General features: G+C 35.1%; 3 protein-coding genes across 3 annotated transcripts; 2 read left to right on the top strand and 1 right to left on the bottom strand.

Moving 5' to 3' along the window:
* The first annotated feature begins 891 nt into the window (after positions 1-891).
* On the top strand, positions 892-1,577 carry LOC132642613 (uncharacterized). Its single transcript, XM_060359710.1, has one exon. It carries the CDS (start codon positions 973-975, stop codon positions 1,414-1,416), a length of 444 nt encoding a protein of 147 aa, XP_060215693.1. The 5' UTR covers positions 892-972; the 3' UTR covers positions 1,417-1,577.
* Positions 1,578-4,019: 2,442 nt separating this feature from the next.
* Positions 4,020-4,719, top strand: LOC132642614 (uncharacterized). Its single transcript, XM_060359711.1, has one exon. It carries the CDS (start codon positions 4,094-4,096, stop codon positions 4,514-4,516), a length of 423 nt encoding a protein of 140 aa, XP_060215694.1. The 5' UTR covers positions 4,020-4,093; the 3' UTR covers positions 4,517-4,719.
* Positions 4,720-11,542: 6,823 nt separating this feature from the next.
* LOC132639632 (uncharacterized) lies at positions 11,543-11,983 on the bottom strand. The gene has a single exon (XM_060356071.1). The coding sequence runs from the start codon at positions 11,981-11,983 to the stop codon at positions 11,543-11,545; it is 441 nt and encodes a 146-aa protein (XP_060212054.1).
* Between the last annotated feature and the right edge of the window lie 2,440 nt (positions 11,984-14,423).

Genomic DNA, 14,423 nt, shown 5'->3' on the forward strand with positions numbered 1-14,423 from the left:
CTATTTATACTAGGAACTAGGGTTACACATTCCATGAATTGTGCCCCTGCTAATAATGTGCATTGATATCATAATAATGATGAACAATAAAGAGGGCAATAAAGCCTATTAACGCCCCGTAGAAGGTGGAAAGTCTGCTTGTAACGGTTTATCGTTGCCTTTCAACAGGTGCCATGTTGTTACAACACACAACTGGACCCTTTATCTCCTTCGGGATCATTAGAACTTTACCGCAAGTGCCGTGTGCTGATGTGGACCCGAGTCATGCTTATTGACACGTGTCACCATGGTATTCGTCCAGCTGTATTCTACGAATTTAGCCCAATACAGATTTATTCGAACCCAATAGCTAGCTTTGGCAGACCTAGTATGTGTATTAAAATTCACTAAATAAATGCAACTATATAATTAATAGATCTCGAACACCGTAAATTAAATCAAATGGAATGTGATTGAATTAGGAACTTGAATCCATAATATTCAAATTATAATCCGTCCCTCGTCACCAAGTTTGGAAGCTCCTCCATAGCGTACTTATTTTCCTTCAAAAGGTACAATTCGATAAATGCATATACAACTCAATGTAATTTGCTATGTACTCGATACCGAGGTTTATCAATATTCAATGATGAACGCATAGCATATCGGATTCCGTGAACTAGTCGGTATATATGTTGATATTTGGGGAATAGAGCTAGGAGCATTTTTGAATGTCTAACCTAAGCTATGCCTACCGTGAAATAATAGGATATATACCGCATTTGATAACTTTCTATAATATCAATGGGGAATTATATGCTTTTCTTATCTTTTTAGAATCCTCTATTTTATTACGCCTATAGTTAGAATCCTCCAGTCGTATCTACCCAAAACACTATAAATATAACGCAGTCTCAAGATCACATCCTCACCAAGCAAAAACTTTTCACATCTTTAGCTAATTCTTTGTGTAGCTTATCAATATTATTCAGAATGGTTCTCCAAACTCAACTAGGGTTGAACCAGCAACAAGCTTACTCTCACGAGCAAAACTACTATTCTGACAGCAACCATGGCCAAATGATGAGGCCTTCGGGTTATTGTTCCACCATGCCATTTTCTCAGTCGACTCACAATAGTCACATGATGGGCCATGGTGGACATTATGGAAGCCATGGACATGGACATGGCCACTATGGTAGTCATGGCCATCATGGGCATATGCCACATGACTCAACCAACTTCTCAAGCAGCACCACCATGGTCCACAATGATGGTGGCTATGGTAGTGGGATGCAACAATCTTCCCATGCCCATATGTCGTCCATGGGCGCCATGGGACATCATGGTCATGGTCATGGTTACGGTGGCAGCCACCCGAGTGGCTACGGTCAGAGCCAGAATTTCAACTGGGCTCACAAGAATATGGATGATTAATCAAAATAATTTTGATGTATTATGTTCTGAAAGTATGTGTGATTTTGGTAGTGGCTTTGGCTATAGCAAGTCTCCTACCTAAATAAGTAATGTACTTACAATCTGCTTTTATGGCTTATATTGTTAAGCTTAAGACAAATACTAAAAGGCTTTTATTACTATTGTTAAGGGCTTAAGGCCATCCCAAAACCTAATCTATTCTGTCTCATTTACCGCTGAGAATTTAACTTCTACGCATGGGCTTGCAGAAATTAAATTTTATCCTATCAAATAATTTAAAAGATAATTATAGGCCATTATATTGTGCATAATAAGTGTGAGTGTGTGACTAATTGTCACGATCCAAATCTGACACTTGAGTCGTGTGACAAAGTACTTAACGAGCTACCACCAGTTAAGCGAACCCACAACACTAAACATGTACCAACTATAAAATAATTAAGATAGAAACAATACTAAATCTGATAGGAATAAAGAGAAGCGTGGAAACGAGAGTACAACTGGACAGTCAAACATGATATAAACTCATAGTACTTTTACTAGAAAGCGATAGGGATCTAGTCTCCTCTTCTCATATTCTCTTTATTAGTAGTCTTATCTAGTATTTGCATAATATCTTATTCTTCAATTTTACTTCAATTGCTTTGTTTATCTTGCTATTTTGTTATCGTTATTTTTCTTTCTATCGTGCTTGCATAAGACTTCTTTTTAGCCGAGAGTTTATCGGAGACAACCTTTCTATCCCACAAAGGTAGGGACAAGGTTTACGTACATTCTATCCTTGCCAACCATACTTGTGGAATTACATTGGTATATATGCTGCTGTTGTTGTTGTAGTATTACTATTTAGCTAAATGATAAAAACACTTGTTACAAAACCTAACAATTGTACAAACCAAAACTAACGTAAATTCAACAGAAGAAAATTTCTAGTGAAAGCATAATTAGAATATATCAATCAAATCGTTCGACGAGGTTTCAGCCCTTGAATTATTTTTATAATAGACTCATTCGTAATAATACTTGATACCTTTATTTATATAAGTCATTACAAAATCGTCTATGAATTCATTATGCATGTTGGGCATTTTAATTAAAAGACTAAAATTATGTGGTATATATTTAACGAAAATTTTCCCCATTGAAATTTCAAACAGAATTAAAGGTAATCAAATTAGAAATTAATTATAAGACAGAAAGCTAGTTTATTGTGTAATTATCACCACGATATTTGCGGACTATAAAAAAGGCGTCTTTATTTTGAACCTAATTTTTTGATGCCTATAAATCAATACTTTAAATGTAAAGATAACAAATTAATTCTCCTCTTTAAATAGCAATAAATTATTTTCTCATATAAATTTCATTGTTCTTTCAACACATAAAATTAGTAAATAAAGACAAGAATATTCCATTTGAAAATACCCGATCCTTGTAGGATGCAGTCCAAGTTGTCAGCTAGTGGTTGGTTCTATTTTGTTCTGAAAAAATGTAAAACAATTTTGCGACATGGAGTCATGACACTCGAGCCGTTCTCAACACCCTTGACCGCTGAGTTATAGTGTCAACTGTGTCAAGGATGTTCAAGATTTATTTATCCGATAAAGACAATATTTAGCCTATATATTCAGTGTAATTTTTGACGAATGGTGTTTGATTGACCACCCTTACTCCGCTGTAGCTCCGCCACTTTATGTTTGGTTGGTTCAATTTTTTTTTTTTTTTTTTTGTAACATGAATACTATTGCAATCTTATTTTGTTGGAGTTATAGATAAAGTTTTGATAAATCAATGTATCTCCAGTAATAATTGAAAAACTGATAAACATATGATCTATTAAACACATGATAGTTGTTTTGTTAATAATTAAACATAAACGCCAATATAAAACCTAAAAAATGATACGCGTTTTAATTTTAAAAATTATCGATAATACACCATCTCAAATTTGAAGAAAATATAAGAGTTTAATATATTTTGAAATAATATGAAAGAACAAATATATTGGTTCATTTCAGCAACACTTGATAAAAAAAATAATGATACATATTAAATTAGGCATTATTTAAAGTATATGTAGAAGTTCATATAAAATTCGAATTAAAATCATCAGTGTAGAGGTCACGCCCGTGCTAGAATTAAAACATAGATACGCAAGTGTGAAATTGTAACATCATCGTGATGCCACCAAGTTACACATCACATTAACAGTAAGATTGGAGAGTCCTAGGCTAATTAAGGGTACTGATTTGCTTCACTTGGGTCTTGGTAACAACTCGATTAAATCAAAATGCACCACTCGAAGTATTAAGTTATATTCCTGAATACTGAGGTTTACTAGCAATGATCGATGATGAGTCTATAGCTAGCATAATGGATTCCATGCATGTACAAGTTGGTATTGGCGAATAATGCTTTGTGCTTATTTAAATGCATAAGAACAAATGAGACGACCCAGAAATGTGCCCCATTTTATAACTTCTATAATCGAAATGGGAATGAGATGCCTTTCTTATCTTATTAGAATCCTCTATTTTATCACGTATATTATTAGAATCCTCTAGTCGTAAATCATCCCAAAAGCCTATAAATATAACGCATTCTCAATATCACATTGCACCAAGCAAAAACTTCACATCATTAGCTAATTCTCGTGTAGTAGCATCAATATTAAAAAATGGTTCTACAAACTCAAGTCAGGTTGAACAAGCATCAATCCTACTCTCACGAGCAAAACTACTATTCTGACAGCAGCCATGGCCAAATGATGAGGCCTTCGGGTTATTCTCATAATAGTCACATGATGATGGGCCATGGTGGCCAACACCATGGTGGATACTATGGAAGCCATGGTAATGGCCACTATGGAAGTCATGGACATCATGGACATATGCCACATGATTCAACCAACTTCTCAAGCAGCACCACCATGGCCCATAATGATGGTGGCTTTGGCAGTGGGATGCAACAATCTTCCCACGCCCATATGTCATCGTCCATGGCCATGGGACATCATGGTCATGGTCATGGTGGCAGCCACCCTAGTGGTTACAGCCAGAGCCAGAAGTTCAACTGGGCACTAAAGAATTTGGATGATTAAATTTGACGCATATATTTATCATGCGGTGAAAGTAATGTGTGTGTGTAATTTGGTTGTGGCTTTGGCTATAGCACAAAGGTTTGCTACCTAAATAAGTAATTATGTACTAAACAATCTGCTGCTATGCTTGATTTTAATTATCCGTGTATCTGCTTTATCATGACTGAAATGATGAATAATTAAAAGTATGTTTATGATTAAAATGATTTGCGACAAATTACTTAGAAAGGATCGTTCAGGCCATCCGGTCATTAAATGTATAACATGATCTAACTGTAATATGAGGATCTTAAGAATGGAGAGTTAACATATAGTTAACCACCATAAGAGCAATAAAATAATATGATCAACAGGAATCTGGAATTAATCTAGTAAGACATTCAAATACGAGGTATAAGAGATAGTTTAAAACACAATTGAAACTAATTAATGACCTATATTACGATTTAATATTTTTGTTCCTTTGCTTTGTACCTAGTGAAATTCCTATACATTCATTGTGGCATGTATCTACTATTTAGTCCAAATTGAGTTCATGTACTGCCGATCATTGTAAATCATTAAATTATTGTAAATCATTTACTGGCTTCACCTGTTGTAAACTCTAGAAGGAGATAATGCTTCAAGTATGGATACACTACAATTTCCTATCTTATTCAAAAGTGATTAATCAAATCATCTTCATTCTTTTCTTTAATTTCTTTATTTTTTGGGACACGAAGATCATCTTCAATCTTAAGATAACAATTTCAAGAGGTTTTCATCAGATTAATTTGAAGTCTGCATGGAAATCTGAATTAGCTGATGACTATAGACCTAAACTTATTAGCTTCCCTGTTTGGTGGAATAGACCTCCTCAGTTTATGTTAAAATTTATACGATTGAAGTTTGTTGCGGAAGATCATGGATTAACTAGTACACAATACACATTCAAAGTAAATAGAGAAGAAAAATAACATAAGAATCTGAGCTTGGGTCAAGTCTCTCGTTCTCGGGGTAGAAGTAGCTGAGAAACTTTTCTATTATGAATAAGAGGAATTGTCGGAAGAATACTCAATTACAATTCATTTATATAAAACCAAGGTAATTCTCAATCCTACAAGGACCATAATTTCCCAAAAACTGCAAGGACAGTAATTTTTGCAGGCATACAAGGACAAGCCTCAGCACTAGCAAATCTGTAAGGAATTCTAACATAATTAGTATTCACAAATTTCGAGTCACACGCAATAAATTTTCTCCTTCGCTTGAAATTTTTTCATCAACAGAGACATCTCTGTATCTTGCCCTCAGCGCTCGCAAGGACTCCACTAAGTACTACATATACTAGTCAAGTCTAGTAAATATCCAAACTTGTTGGTGAATGTTATTTTAGTTACCACCTAATGTACTGAAGAACCGGGTTTATAGTTCTTTAGATGCAGTATATATAACTGCAAAATCTTAGCCCTTGTTTTTCGTATTCTTTTGTATCAATAGACATTCGGCAATTCACTTGATTTTCAGATGTATTGCATTTTACTTTCCAAATGAATAGTATTTCAAAGTTTAAACATGAAACAAATAGAAAAAATTAAGATTTCCAACGAGAGTAACTATACAAGACTAAAGTGAGCAAACGATGAGAAATGCATAGCTAGATGGGGTTGACTGTTTGAGAATTTTTTATTAATTTAATTATGACCCAATCGATTATTTATTTTTGAAATGAATTACAGTCAGACCTCTCTATAACAGCATCCGCATATAACATCATCTCTCTATAACAACTAAGTTTTTTCGAAACCGATTTTTTATGTTATATTTTACTTCTCTATAACAGCCAGTGTTTTAAAAGGCGAAGTTGCCTCGGTGAGGCGTAAGCATCGAGGCGCAGGGCGTAAGCCCCGAGGGTATTTATTTTTATTATTCGTAAAATATTATAATTACAATAAATATTTTTAAATTGGTAAAATTACATAAAAAAATAAAATAAAACTATAAATAAATGATAATGGTAACTTTAGTATTTATATTAGTGGGGATCAATTCAAGTCAATAAGATATTAGCCATGTGTTGTAAAGACATTACCTAGGATGTTATTGTAAAAACTTTATTTAAGAATATAAAGATTTGAGTAGTTTAGTTCAAAGTTTTAAAACGTAGATAGTGTTTTTTCTTTCTTTTGTTATATATATTTTGTACTTCTTTTTACAATCTTCAATATTATTTAAGAGAAACTTAAATCATAAAATTCATCGGTAAAATTTTTTGGGGCCTCAAAAGTTGAGGGTCTAAAACAAAAGCTTTACTAGCCTCACCCTTGAGCCACTCCTGCTTACAACTTGTAATTATATACTCCCTCTATTTTAATTTAGAGAAAAGACATGTTTTGGCCCCTGAACTTGGCACGAAAACTCAGTTTGGCAATTAAACTTAACTTCTGTTTATTTATCCCCCTTAACAAGTTACGTTTTAATTATTTTCCCCCTCTAATGCCCCAGACCAGTTGAGGGCTGGGTAGTGTTAGACACGCGCAATTTTATTGGTCCACGTATTTATTTAATTCCCCAACTTATTTTTACCCGTCCCCACTTAAAAAACCCGACCCATCCCCAATTAACCCGACCCATCCCAAACAAAATACCCACTACGGTTCCCAATCGTCATTTTCCCCTTTCCACTACAGATCCAAACCTCCAAACCGATCATTGCAAAGTTAAAAATCCAAAAAATACGTAAATCTTGTCGTTTCTGAGTGATATTGAAGATTAGTTAGCCACAAAGGTACACGATTGTTGTTGTTCTCGTTAGGGTTTGTCTAGATTTGATGTTACTGTTTTTCAGTTGTAAAAAATTTATCTTTAACTTGTTTTTTTTTTTTTGGTGTAAATGGTAACTGAATCTTGTAATTTTTCATTTGTTTTTAATTTTAGGTTTTGTGAAGAAAATGGACGATGTGTTTGTGACTTTGAGGTTTAACCACAGAGGTAATTTAGAAAAAACCCCTCGTATTAAGTATGTTGGAGGTAGTGTGACAGATTATTTTGATATTGATCTTGATAAATTCTCTTATTTTGAGCTTGTTTACTATGTTAAAGAAATCGGTTATAATGTTTCATCTTGTTGTGTATATATTAGACCACCTAAATGTCGATATTTAGTAGAAGTTAAAAGTGATAGGGACATTATTGGTATTGCACCTCAATTAAAAAACGGAGATATTGTTGTAATTTTTGTGACTCATCTTGTTGAGGAACCTATTGTGGTCCCCCCTGCTCTTCCACCTATTACCCCTGTGGGTGGGGAATCTTTTACTACTTTTGATAACCCCACATGGGAAGATATAAATGAAAAGGTTGGGGCAGGTGAGGGTAGTCAAACATTTGGGGGGTAGTGAAGGCTTAGGGTTTCAAGAGGCTGCTGGTCTTGATGAACCCTTGGGTGGGACTTCAGCTGCTACTGCAGCTACTGCAACTGATGATGATAATGATTCTGACTTAGAAAGTGAGATTGAATCTGAGGAGTCTGACAATGTAGTGGTAGAGGAAGGTGAAGAAGAAGAAGAAGAATTTGATAGTGATGTCCATGAGGAGGATAGGAATCTAAGGAAAGATAGGGTGGCTCTAAAATCAAAAAAGAAGAAAGAAAAGGCTAAGAGATCTGAAGGGATAGATTTAGGGCCAAAGGGTGTAGATATGGGACATGATGAATATTTATCTAGGAGTAAGAGTACATTTGAAGGAAAATTGGGTGGGGATGAGCCATTTTATGACTCAGATGATCCAGGTAGCTTTGAAATAGAGACTGATGATGAAGCTGATGACGAAGATGTGGTTGAAAAGCCTACTAAAAAGTCAAGGAGACCAAAAAGAATTAGAAATAGGGTTATTTTTTATCCTAAGTGTAGAGAAATAGTTTGGGAGACTGGTCTTGCATTTGAAAGTGCTAAACAGTTTAGGAAAGCACTTACTAGGTATGCAGTTCAAGGACATGTAGAGTTGGATAAATATGTTAATGAACCAACTAGGGTGAGGGTAAAGTGTACTGCTGGCTGTCCATGGTTATTGTTTGCCAGTTTTGATTCTAGAACAAAAGATTTTGTTGTCAAGAATTATAATCCTGTTCACAAGTGCAATGGCACAACAAAGAACAAGTTGGTAAATTCTTTGTATATTTCAGAAAGGTACAGGGACAAAATTATTTCTGAACCTGGCATTAGAATTTTTGAGCTTCAAAATTTGGTAAGAAAGGAATTAGAGGTGTATATTGGTAGGACTGTGGCAAGGAAAGCCAAAAGCATTGTTTTGCAACAAATCATGGGTGACAATGTAGAGGAGTTCAAAAGAATTTTGGATTATAGGGATGAGCTTTTAAGGACTAATCCAGGTAGCACATGTGTGGTTAGGCTGAGTGAAGAAACTTTTGAAGGTGGAGTAAAAAGGTTTCAGTCCTTTTACATATGTTTTGATGCCATGAAGAAGGCATTCAAGGCTGGTTGTAAGAGGGCAATTAGGTTGGATGGGTGTTTTTTAAAAGGTGTTAGTAAAGGGCAAATGCTTATGGCTGTTTGTAAAGATGGGAACAACCAGATGCTACCACTGGCTTGGGCAGTGGTTGAAGTTGAGAATGCTTTTACTTGGAGATGGCAATGTGGCCAAAGTCAACCTGTTACTAAGGACACTTACCTTAAAACATACAACTCATTCATTCAACATGTTACTAATATGGCAATGTGGCCAAAGTCAACCAATCCTCCTGTCCTCCCACCTAAGATTAAAAAGCTGCCAGGTAGGCCAAGGAAGTGTAGAAGAAAGGAGCAGACAGAAAACAAGACAGGGAATCTGTCAAAAAGAGGTGTTGAGATGACCTGTAGCTTGTGTCATGCAAAGGGTCACAATAAGAAGGGTTTCCCTATGAATCCACAATCTGTCAGAGGCAGAGGAATGGCAAGGGGGAGAGGGACAAGTACTAGTTCAACAAGGTCAAGTGTTGGTTCTTCTACAGTACCAAGTAATTCCCAACCAAGTAGAGGAAGGGGAAGACCAAGAGGTTCTACCAAACAGGTAAAAAATTTCCTTGCTATTTACTAGTTGATTAAATATTATAGTCTTATATTTAGTCTAACTACTTAAATATGAATTAGGCCAGGGCTGCTGCATTTCAATCTGGAAGGGGTACAGGACAGTCGTCTACATCACATGTATTACTTAGCTTGTTAAATTACCACTTAATCAATTTTACAATTCTAAGTGTTTGACACCTTAAATGTGACTTAGGCTTCTGATGCAAGTGCATCAGTTACTGGAAGAGGGGCACCCTTTAAGAGGCCAAGAGTTGTGGGAATGGGAGTGCTTCAGACCCAAAGTGGTTTCAAAATTGTCAATGTAAGTTTGCAACCTCATTAACCATTTAATGCAAACAATCTAGCCTAATGGAGATCTATTTTATTAATGCAGCCTGGAATGGCAAATCAATCTGCAACCATGCCTATGAATTCAGCAGTAGTCACTGGTAGTCTTGGACATCACAAACCAAGACCTGGAGGACTAAAATGGAAAAGGAATCCAGCTATAACACAACAAGGTCTTCAACAAATGAGTGGACAAAAGAGAATGACAACAAGGGCCAAATCTGCTGAGTTGAACTCTTTAAGTCAAACAAGTTCATCAACTGCCCAGAAATGAAATGGAGAAATGAAGTTGAATTAGTTTAGTCCTGTATGTGTATGTCTTTGGTACTGACTGTTATGCAGCAGTGACTGCAGGTTTTAGTGTTGTATTTGTGAAACCATTATGGTACATTTGTCAATTATGTTTTTGTGAAACATATTAAGCAGCTGTGACTGCACTTTTGCCCTGTATTGACATTCTATTCTTGCAATATTAAGCAGCTGTGACTGCAATTTTGCCCTGTATTGACATTCTATTCTTGCAATATTAAGTAGCTGTGACTGCAATTTTGCCCTGTATGACATTCTATTCTTGCAATATTAAGCAGCTGTGACTGTAATTTTGCTGTATATTTCCTGGTTTTTTGACAGTTGAGCCTTGTAATGTTGTGTATGACATTAAATGCATAGAGAAGCTGCCCAGCAGTGACTGCAATGTTGTGTATAAATGCAGTAAACTTTTCTGAGCAGTGTGTACACATTTGAGCAATATACGTTGGGCAGTGTACAGATTTGAGCAGTGAAAACACATTGAATGGATGCAAGTGAATGCATTATACAATGAATCTGAGTTAAGGACTTGAGCAGTCAAACACAACATTGAATCTGGATTAGTAAATGATGGTAGTTGGTACTTGAGCAGTCAAACACAACATTAACTATTACCCCCCTAACACTAACACTCAACTCAATTATAAATAGGCATTCTTTCCATCTCACTTTCACTCAACTCCAATAACTCTTTAACAAATATAGTGATATTAAAGAGGCAGCCTTCATCTAAGATGGATGACATTCGTTTGACTGCATGTTTTGACAAAGAATTGACGAAATCGTACGTCGAAAAAGACAATTTCGTAAGTGTTGTCGTATTATATAATTTCAATTGTTCTTTTACCTCTTTTGTCAATAACATGTTTTTTTGGCAGATCCTTCCAACTGACATACTGGAATTTCTTCCAGAATCCGACAAGGACGCTGTTGTTCGTTACGACGATCATGAGTATAATATGAAATACAAGGTTGGCGTATACACGCGCCTCGCTCAAGGCTGGAAAGCCTTCATTGATGCTACCGGATTAGGGATAGGAGATGTGTTGTGTTTTAAGGCATGTTTAGATGAGAACTGCATAGTGTTTTTTGTTCATGTAAAGGAGGATCCGGAGATCGTAATGATAGATTAGGTCTCCAGATTCTCTATTTAAAGTAATTTATATAAAATTTCTCGAATTTTGCTATCATTTTCAAGGTAATATTTTCCATAACAACAAAATTATTCAACAAGAGCATAAAGTTCTTCCATGACATTTACATTACAACAAGAGCATGAAGTTCTTACATTACCTACTACACGATTACAACATACAACATAAATTCAGTTGATTAAGGAAGCCGCCAAAAAGCCAATAAATATTCCCCACGAAATCAAAAGCAACATCCTTGTATTTGCAAGTTTCTCCTCCAAATTTAGAACTTTTTTCAAGTCAAATTGCTGTTTACTCTTCAAGCCAATTAATTCCTCCTTCATTTTGTTCACTTCAATTAGATGTCTAGCTTGAATGGCAATTAATTCTTCTTGCAATTTGTCCCTTTCGATCTTGACCGCATCTAACGACGACGTCAAATTTTGAACATTATTCCACTGAATCTCAGGGAACAATTCATCTTCCCATTCCCAAAATCCACAAGAACTGCCCTTAGGCTTCGGACATTTGTAGAATTTCCGTCCGGGATTACTAGGAGTCGATGAAGTGAGGTGCTTTGCAATGGTCCCACAATTACATTTTACGTGAGATGAACAACTACCTTGAGACATTTATGAACCCCCAATATTTTCGAATTACCACAAAGAGTGATTATGGACAGAAATTTGGTGGAGAAATTTGGTGGAGGAAGAATACATATATGAAGGAGCAATGGTGTGAGCAAGAGGAATTTCATGAATGGAGGAAAAAAATGGGGCTGGTGTGATGAAGATGAAGATGAAGATGAAGAAATAGGGTTCTAAAGGGTGGTGGGTCGGGTGGGATTAAAGGGGGAACGGTATTATAACCGTTACCCCGTCGATTTTATTTTAAAAAAAAAAAGTTCACAACAAATTAATTAATGCGCGGCCGAGGAACTGTCAAACAAACGCCCACGTCTGGGGCATTAGAGGGGGAAAATAATTAAAACGTAACTTGTTAAGGGGGGTAAATAAACAGAAGTTAAGTTTAATTGCCAAACTGAGTTTTCGTGCCAAGTTCAGGGGCCAAAACATGTCTTTTCTCTTTAATTTATGTGAACCTATTACTATTTGGGGAGTCTACTAGGTGGTACTTTGACCACATTTTTCTTACATTATTTCTATATTATTTGAATTATAAATTATCATGACTTATAGTACTTTTAATGTAGTTTCTAAATATATAAATTTTGTTTTTACAAACTTGAAAAATCTATGTCAAAATTTATGGTCATAGTTATAAAGTTTGACCTTCGTACTCCGAAAAGGTTCACATAAATTAAAACGGAGGGAGTATAGCATAATTTTAAAAGTATAAACAATACAATGAAATAAAAGCTATTATGGAATACAAATCAACTCAAACATCTTGACTTTTCAAACAATGAAAAAATCACAATTTCTTAAAACAATATTACTATCATACTATTCATTTTATATCAATAAACTTTATCAGTATTGTAATTAAAACGTGATTCCTTCATGAATAAAACGAAAATTACTTTCAAATAGTGAAATAATAAAATATGATAATTTTGATATATAGGACAAAAGACCAATGACAAGTGAAAATGTACAAATTGGCTATGTATTTTTAAAAGAAATATTAAGTGATATTTACCCTCACGATATTCTCAAATAGTAAATATGCAATACTATGACTTGTTATTTGAGTTACACTTAATCTTCTTATTTCTATAGATGAAAAACTATTAAGTATCATTCATTTGTTAAAGAATTATGAGGGTCAACGATTTTAATTAAGGAATTTAACATATGATTTGTGTAAGAACTGTTAGGCAAGCCCCGAGCGTTGGGCGTTAGGCGTTAGGCGTTAGGCGTGTTTAGGGCGTATAGTCAGGCGCTTAAGGTGTAAGCCTAACAGGAACAAAGCCCTGCACGTGAGCCTCGGGGCGTTTTACCAGTGCTTTGCCCTGAGGCGAGTCTTGAAACTGCCTTTTAAAACACTGATAACAACATTTTACCTATAACAGCAACGACCAACTTTATAACAATATGCTCTTTGTAAAATTACCCCCATATAACAACTATCTTCTTTTTTTTGGTAGTATAATAATTAACCATCTTTATATAAATAGAATATCTATGATTATCAATAATAAGTGTAGAGACTTTGACCAAATATTAAATTTGATACTTTAATATACTATATTTATAACAGAATATTACATATGAATACATTTTTGTAATCTAAAAAATTCATTGTTTTCTATTTTTATTTATAAATAATTTTCAAAAAGGAAAATAATGTGAACACGGAGTATGAATCCTATTCTTTAGGGCAAGCAAAGAGACAAATCTTTGATTCCTAATCCTTTTATAACGGAACCTATGAAACCAGCTACAATTCTAAATTTCTTTCATCATTCTTAAAAGAATTTAATTTTCAAGTAGATTTAAAATGTGTGACTTAGAGGGGAGAGTTGGCTAAATGGCCATTTCGAAAAGTTATTTTGAAAAAGGCCATAAGTGTTCAGAAATTGGTGCTTTGACCACCATTTATGACGTCAGCACGTCATAGAACTGCTATGTCAAATCCCAGCCCAAAGTTTTTAAAACTACACTTTGGCTCCCTTAGCCCTAACATTTTTATTACCTGGAATAGAAATAAAGAACAAAATATTTCCCTCCAAAAGCTCCAGTTTTCTGGCTAAAATTTCGGTTTTTCACCGGATAATCGGTCCCGAACGACGGCAAGCTTCCATAGTTCAGCCATTGTAAGTAAAATATGGTAGAAATTGTTGAGAATGAGCTTTCCTCATTGTTGTAAAAGCTCACTTTTCCGGCGAAAATTCCGGCCTCATTCCGACATTCCGTCACTTCTCCATTCAAATACCCTCAGTTCGCAACTGGTAAGAGCTTTATCCCTGCTCTTTTTGGTTCTGCATCTGGTGCAGCTTTCCGGTCAGTAATAGACCACAGTAATCAATGAGTCATCGACTAGGCATAGTCCAAAGTCATAGTCTATTGTATATTTTATTTTGGCGTCGATTGTAGAATATATTATAGT

Source organism: Lycium barbarum, chromosome 5 (assembly GCF_019175385.1).
Source record: "Lycium barbarum isolate Lr01 chromosome 5, ASM1917538v2, whole genome shotgun sequence".
NCBI classification, from domain to species: Eukaryota; Viridiplantae; Streptophyta; class Magnoliopsida; order Solanales; family Solanaceae; genus Lycium; species Lycium barbarum.